The following is a 7,832-nucleotide window of genomic DNA, read 5'->3' as shown; positions in this document are numbered from 1 at the left end:
ACAGCTGCTTGTCATTGAGGTCTTAATAGGTTGCATTTGTTGGTCTGTCAGTGAAAGTAATTTTTGAAGTAAGATGCTCGGGAGCAATGTGAAGATGAAACAGATTATTCGAATATTTTAGTCCACTCCTCATTGGTTCACCAGTTGCAAAGATACAGAAAGCCCACAGGGCAAGCAACAGCAGTTCATTCAAGTTGAGCATGAACACTAGTGCTCTTTGATTTAAACAAGGTCATGGAAGGTGAAGCAGACGATGGGGAAGAGGTAGATTTTTATCATCTATTCTATTCACTGCAAGGACAGAGATATCAGCGACTTGAAAGAGAAGGAGCCTGCGTTGAAACTTATCATAAATCTGTTTTCTAGGTTAGTCTTTATGATATTCCATCAGTTGTGGTTTCTGGAACCATGCCACCCTACTAAGTAAGCAGCAGAAAAAGGGCTGTTTTCCCAGATCTGCATTGTCCTCAGATGATCCTGGAACCACTGCAAAAACCAGAAGTTTATAGGAGGTAAAAGTAAGTAGGTTAGAATATATCAGTCGCTTTTAGCCACAAAGACAAAAGTGCAGTTCCTCAAAGCACATTTAGGCACAGCAGGTGAGAGCTTTTATTTATTTATTTATTTAAGATCAAAACACCTCTGTTTTCTTGCTGTGAGTGGGGTTTATATAATAGTGTGTTAATAGTGTTTCACTTTGGGCAAGAAAGGAAGATGGAATAAATGGAGAGGCCAAACTTCCTCAAAGTGAAAGAACTGATTAAAAGATGAGATGGTTTAAAATGTCTACCAATAAAAAGAAGATGGCAGAATGAGGAATGGTGAGTCAGCCGCTGAACTCATTTACAGCTACAACAGTCATTTTTCTGCTTCGCAGACTAAATGAGTTGCTCTCATAAAGAAGCATACTCATCACATGCACTAATAGTAGTGAAGCAGCAAACGCATTACAAGCAAGCACTTTTGTTTTTTATGTGTAAATCCAAACATTATATCAGTAAATCCTTTAGTCTAGACAAGGTCAGAAAACAGTGCAAAATGTCCATCGTGATTTTGTACAGCTGAAGTTAGCAGCTTGAAAATGCTTTTTTTTATCTGGTCTACAGTAAAAAACCTTCAAGCATTCAACTCGCCGTGATATAAAACAGAGAAATGCAGGGAGACATTTCAGATTTTAGCCAAGCCAAAACTTAATATGTAGAATTCAGCTTGATAAATGACCCAAAAGAATTTCTGTTTTAACATTGTCATTTTTTTTTTTTGTCAAAATAGCTGACCAATCATTTAGGCACTTATTAATAATAGATGAATTCTGCAGAAGTAATACTAAGTCAGGTTTTTATTCAGATGAAACTTACTCTGAAACTTCTGAAAATAAACGAACGACAACTCACATATTGTTATTGAAACATAAAGAATTTGTTCTGTTAGTCAGCTGCAGTGCTAATTCTCCACACAGTTGCAGTTGCATGACAAAAGGATGCAGTGACATGGCATAATTAAAAAAAGCACCAGCCAACCCTTAAAAGAAATATGGTCTTTGTTTATTTTATGTAATCATTTCAGGAACCTCTTCTCATTGCTCTGCTAAAATGTTTCACTAGCTTCAGTGAATGGTTGTCAAGTGACAGAGTAAAAGAGAGTCCACTGAACTTGTTTGAAAATCATCATGAAAGAAGTTTTCTTCAGTATAGTAATAATCAAGAGATGGCTGGCTATACATCCATGAGTACATTATAGACAGGGACTGCTAATGCTAAAAATGCTAACTTGGCATATTTTAATAGTGCCCATTTGCTAAAATGTAAACAAATATTGGCTTAAAAATGGCTCAAATAACAGTACAGCACATTTGATGGCTAAATGGTTTTTTTTTTTGTTTTTATATATATATATATGAGCAGTGCAGGTGAGAAATATTTACTCTAGAGAAAAAATCCAGTCCAACTGGAGCTATACTGTTGATTCTTCAGCATCTGCTGTCTGAGTCATCACCACGACTGAGCTGCAGACAAATGACATCTCTCTTACATGGCTGGTTTATGGCCACCCTCCAGTCAAATATGACATGGATTTACTGTAACAGGAGATTAGGGTTTAACCAATATACCATGTGCTCACTAGACCTGGAATGCTGTTGAATAAGCACACGAGACCAGTGAATGGCATTTAGCCAGTAATGGCTAATATGTGTGGCCAGATGTTGAATCCCCATGGAGCACGGAGATTGAACAGAACACCCTCCAATACACAAAACCCAACACTGGGTCATTAACATTAATGTATGTACTCCATATGTATCAATGTCACAATCAAATATATAGTTATTTAATTCTTGAAGAAAGGAAGGCCCTGAATCACTGGTTTAATAGAATGCTTTTAAGTTTGGTTCTTTAGGTTACTTATTCTATGCAAATGCTGTATTAGTTTTCTTTTCTTTGTTACATTTTAGATTTGATTTCAGTAACAATGAGCCAATACTGTATAAAATGACTAAATATGCAGTTACTTGAAATAATTTTCCTACAAAGTGAAAAATATATACCAGAAATGGTGAACTTTTAATTGATGGTAATAGAAGTAATGACAATAATTATTGCTTTGGGAGACGTTTTGATTCCATTATTGTGGTTCATTCTAATTTCAGTTATAGCGTACCAAAGCACATGCTGAAAAGGTTTATGCTGTAATGTTTTATGAAGCAAAAAGCAGCAGTGGAGCACTGATGAATACACAAAACGAGGCTAAAGCCTCTTCAGGAGCGGCAGAGGTAAAAATGACTCAACTCAAATTAATATTACCACCTCTATAATGTGTGAGGAGAAGCAGCCAACCATGTTTCCACCCCAACCAAAACCTCAGGAATTTTAACTTTACTTTGACCTGTCGTTTCACACACTTTAGTCTTTAGTCTACCTCTGATCGGTGGCGATTCAGATTTAATTTATAATATGACTGCAAAACTTCCCCGACAGGACCTGAGAGAGAGGAAACATAAGACTAATCTTTAGTCCAAGTAATACAAACTGCCACTACTGCTTTTAATGGTCTTAAAACTTTATTCAGCTTTTATTTTCATGTGTTATGCATGCTTGTGTCATAGCTAATGTGTAATCTTCTGGTGTCTGTCTTGGTTTAACTGAGCTACTAATACTGTCTAGTGTGTGAGAAATGTTTTCTCTATTATACCTTGTTGTTGTTTAGAAGATGCAGTTGCTGCCTTTCATAACTTTTCTCTGGAAATGAGTTGTGTCCTTGTTTCACATGTACCTTAGTGAATTAGTTATTTCAGAAGGTGGAGTGGGACCAGTGTTTTGTTTGTTGTCCTTCAGACCCCTGGTGGGTTCAGCACCATTTCAAAAGCATCAGACAGTTTCCTTGAATGAGGCTCCTTGTATTTCTCTGAATTTCTGAACACATACTCAGTGGCCACTCTGTAACTGTACAGTCTTGGGGCAATTTAGTATAACAGCACTGTCATAAATTCTAATGTTAGGTTTTTATTGACACTGTTGGAAATTAGTTGATTCAATTATGTGTTTATTATTAAGGTGGTGTTGCACTCCACTGCATTGTACTTGGAGGTGTTTCTATTTTTTGTCCTCTCATTTACAGTAGATTATTGGGAGAGCAGAAGAATGCAGTCCAGCACTGCACCACCATTAGCTGTGGCCTCAATAATCACCATCCAGTAACACCTTTTTCACAGTGTGAAAAGGCAAAGAAACAGACATAAAAATAGACTTCTTGGCAGAACAGCTGTACTGGATTGCAATAGATTGTACATGTGTACCTAATAAGTGACAACTGAGTATTTGTGTCATCTCAAACATCGTCATTGTCATGCTGCCTCCTGATGCCAGTAAAATCTGATAGATTAATCTTTCTAGAGTTATTGTTCCCTTTGACAAGCTGAATTCAATGGGTCTGGCCATTATTGATGGAGAGAATCTGTGTTCAGCAGCTGTACAACAGGTGTGATATCACAGCATTCACTTGCAACCTGCACTTTCATTGCCTAATCTTGTAACTGGTGTGGCTCCTTCCGCTTACACTTAAAAATGCGAGACCAAACATCTGGTCCCTGCGACTTTTCATTATTTGTTTTTGCATATCAGTCAAACCGAAATCTGAAAATGCCAACAGCCCTATCAGTATATATTCTGAGCCAGCACAAGTGTGAAGGAAAAGAAGCAAAGAAAAACAAGTAGTTTACAGCAGCTGTAGAAATTATGCCTCTTGTCTGCAGGAGCTAAAGGAATACATCTGACTTGAATGTAGAAGACTACTGTTCATTTCTGTCAGTTTCTTTTAACCATGGTCTTAATTGTTCATCAACCATAACAGTGGTTACTATTGATCTTTTATCAAAATCTCACTGAAGTCTGAGCATTAGTTTAAAATATAGTGGAAATTTATGGCTAAGGGGAAATGGCATGGTGTGCAGGCATAGCTTTCTGTTTTTGTGCTGTCTGATTACAGAAGCTTAAAGAATTTTGCGAATAAGATTGTTTAAAGAGAGCAGCTCCTCAAACACCTCACAAGCAGCCAACAGAGACTGTTTTCAAGATTCTTTAAAGATTTATGAGCCTTCAGACATCAGCCAGGACACATTTAAAATGATCCTGGCCCCCTTTCCAGAAAGACGTAAATCTGTGAGATTTCTGACAACAGCAGAAGATGATGTTTTCTTTATTTGGACCTCAGACTTTACTCATTCTGATTCATATCAAGAGGAGCTTGAGTGCCATATGAACCCTGGTGCTTTAGAGCTGGTTTCCTCTTTTCCTCTTTATAGGCAGGAAGCTTAGTATTTGGTATGTTTGTCTGTGTATGCCTGAGTTTTTATTGCTTTACTTGACACAGCAGATCTGAGGATTATTGCCACATGAAAAAAAAAGTAGTTTAAGTGCTGACATTAATTTGAAACCAAGAACTCCCACGTTTGAGAAAGTTTTGCTTTTTGACACATTTCATAATTTCGTATTTCCAAATTCTCACTTCAATGCCATATTCAGAAAAAATGACTTTTTCACACAAGCGCAACATTTTCTGGAAAGCGTGAACCCAGACTCTTTCCCCTCACAACTAAGCTTTCCTAAAAATCAATACTTTTTTGGTTTTCTGATTTTGGCTTCTTCAGAATTCTTTCCCCCCATTGATTTTCTAACTCTTTTTTTCCTTTGTTTTTAACCAGAGATAAAATATTCCATATGATCCCTCCATGCCTTGGTCTTGACTTACCTTATAGACTCTAAAGCTATTCTGCTTTATCATTATTTGCTGTAAGACAGATAAATGTGTTCACCTAAATCTTCTGAGGAATTTAGACATGAGTGTTTTATAACTTCTCTGTTACTATTATAGCTCATGTGAGCTAACATTGGTCCAGGCAGACTGACACTGACTTTACCTCAGGGCTCACAGTGGACTGTTCACACATGTTGGTAACTGCGTGAGTTATGGCAGTCATGGAGTACTAGAGACCAGTGAGAGAGTGGAGTAGCCTTTAGTCAGACAGCATCATTATCACTGCAGCAGCACTGTTACGCTTCAGAATTGAAATGATCTCACCGACCAGACGTCGTCATCATCAGTATCAGCATTTGGATGTAAACGTTAATTTTAACAGACTCCCCAAATGATTGACTGCCGCATGGCGCACCCTTTGCAAGGTGCGCCTTTGGCTTTTGGCTGTGGCTCAAATCTGTGCAGTTTACAGAAGGTAATCCCCACCATGTGAGGCCTCGGCCCCAGTTTGGAGGCGGGGTGTGATTCGTTCAAATCTGCCGGTGCTATAAAAAGAGGGGAAGTTGCAAGTAACCCAACTTCAACCCACAAGAGCGTGGCACAGCTTCAGACTATCCGGGTTGTTATTGTAGTAAAATGAATACTATTAAAGCTATTAAAAATGCAATAGTCTGTCTCGTCCTGCTGCCCCGCTTTCTGATGGCAGCAGTCATGTTTTGGCTGCTTGACTTTTTATGCATAAGGAAAAGGGTTTTCTTCAGGATGAAGGCACAAGAGGGCGATGCCATCGATCCTCCCCTATGCATTTCGGACTCCAATCGTCTCTTCAGTCTGGAGTCCCTCAAAGCAGTGTGGCACGGCCATAAATTGGACTTTCTCAAAGCAGCGCATCTCGGACACGGAGCACCAAACACTGAAGTTGTTCAGTTGGAGGATCAGCGGCGCAGCCGTATCCTTGATTACGCAAAGGACAAGAGACCGCTCATCCTCAACTTTGGCAGCTGCACCTGACCACCGTTCATGGCGCGTCTCAAGGCTTTCCAGGGGGTCGTGCAGGAGAACGCAGACATAGCAGACTCTCTATTGGTGTACATCGAGGAAGCGCACCCCTCCGACGGCTGGATGAGCACTGACGCGCCCTATCAGATCCCCAAACACCGGTGTCTGGAGGACAGGCTGAACGCAGCGCAGTTGATGCACCTGGAGGTGCCCGGCTGCCTGGTCGTGGTGGACAGCATGGAAAACTCATCCAACGCTGCGTACGGAGCGTATTTCGACAGACTTTATATACTGCAGGAGGGAAAGATAGTTTACCAAGGTGGCAGAGGACCTGAGGGGTATCGGATCTCAGAGCTCAAAGACTGGTTGGATCAATACAGACAAAGGCTGGAAACATCCAACAACCTAGTTATTTATGTGTAGATTAATTTCCATACTTTTAGAGCTGCTACGAGAAAACAAACAATGCTGCATTTTTTTAGTATCATAGCTCCAGTTAAATAGATTTCTCTCCGTTAGTACTGATTTACATGTATTTATTTTTTTATATTGTTGGATCAAAGTAAGTTGTTCAACGTTGTAGGAGGTACTACACTAGGTTCTGTCATTTTGGACATGTATACATCCAGTTAAGTCCCCTCTTTAAAAGCTTAGTTTGTTCGGACCATGCTTGTTTGTGAACAGAAGAATTTTGTACGTCAAAAGTTCCGTCTTTATTTCTCCTTTTGTAAATGCGCCTGTGATGAATGAGTCAGGATCTGGGGTTCCCGTCACTGTGCTCGCCAGTATTTTTGTGAAGTTCGGTTTTTAAACGGGATGAATCCAGAGAACCGATACTGATGTTTTTCATACTGGAGATCTTAGTGAAGATGCTGCTCTGTGCCCTACATGGCGCAGCTGTTTTGTAAAAATGATTCTGTTTTATGGATATATTTTTTCATACAATAAAATGCTTTGATTTGCTTCTTAATCACATGCATGTTTTGTTTTTAAACCAATTACTTTTTGTGTATGTTGTATTGTTATTGACACCCAACGTAATATGTGCCAGTATGTTGTATATAGAGGCAATGGTATTTTGGTCTGTTATTCTAAGAAGACAAAGGGATGAAGGTTCAATTTCCTGCACAATTAAACACAAACGACAAACAGATAATGCAGTAGCTGAAAGTGGTATGGAAGTATTGCATGGCTTCAAAGAAAATAAGACCCCCCCACCTCAAATTTCTAAACAGAGAAGTCTTTCTAACACTCAAAAAGCTTTATTAAATAATGCAATAAATGCTGTTTTTAAGTAATTTATTTTCAAAGTAAATAAAAACCATTGTTTTGTTTTTTTAACTACGCTGTCTAATTTTGGCCAGTCTTCTTAATTTCACCTACTTTTTGTGCAATTATATGATTTTTTTTTTTTTTTTTCTCCTGAGAGATTTCATTTTCAAACTCTAAATTATTTTTTTCCCCCCTAAAATCAACTACATTCTGGAAATGTGTTTATTCTCAGTAATCAAGATTCTTTTTTCCTGAGCTGCTTTTAAAACTGCATATATAGTGATTGTAGGTCTTTTGTTAATATTAAATCA

The 7,832-nt window shown here is 38.5% G+C and overlaps 1 protein-coding gene across 1 annotated transcript; it reads left to right on the top strand.

Annotated features, from left to right (window-relative positions):
* Window positions 1-5,886: 5,886 nt before the first annotated feature.
* On the top strand, window positions 5,887-6,722 carry dio3a (iodothyronine deiodinase 3a). The gene has a single exon (XM_026306288.1). It carries the CDS (start codon window positions 5,887-5,889, stop codon window positions 6,670-6,672), a length of 786 nt encoding a protein of 261 aa, XP_026162073.1. The 3' UTR covers window positions 6,673-6,722.
* The last annotated feature ends 1,110 nt before the right edge of the window (window positions 6,723-7,832 follow it).

Source organism: Mastacembelus armatus, chromosome 22 (assembly GCF_900324485.2).
Source record: "Mastacembelus armatus chromosome 22, fMasArm1.2, whole genome shotgun sequence".
Taxonomy (NCBI): Eukaryota; Metazoa; Chordata; class Actinopteri; order Synbranchiformes; family Mastacembelidae; genus Mastacembelus; species Mastacembelus armatus.
This window is presented reverse-complemented; position numbering and strand designations above follow the sequence as displayed.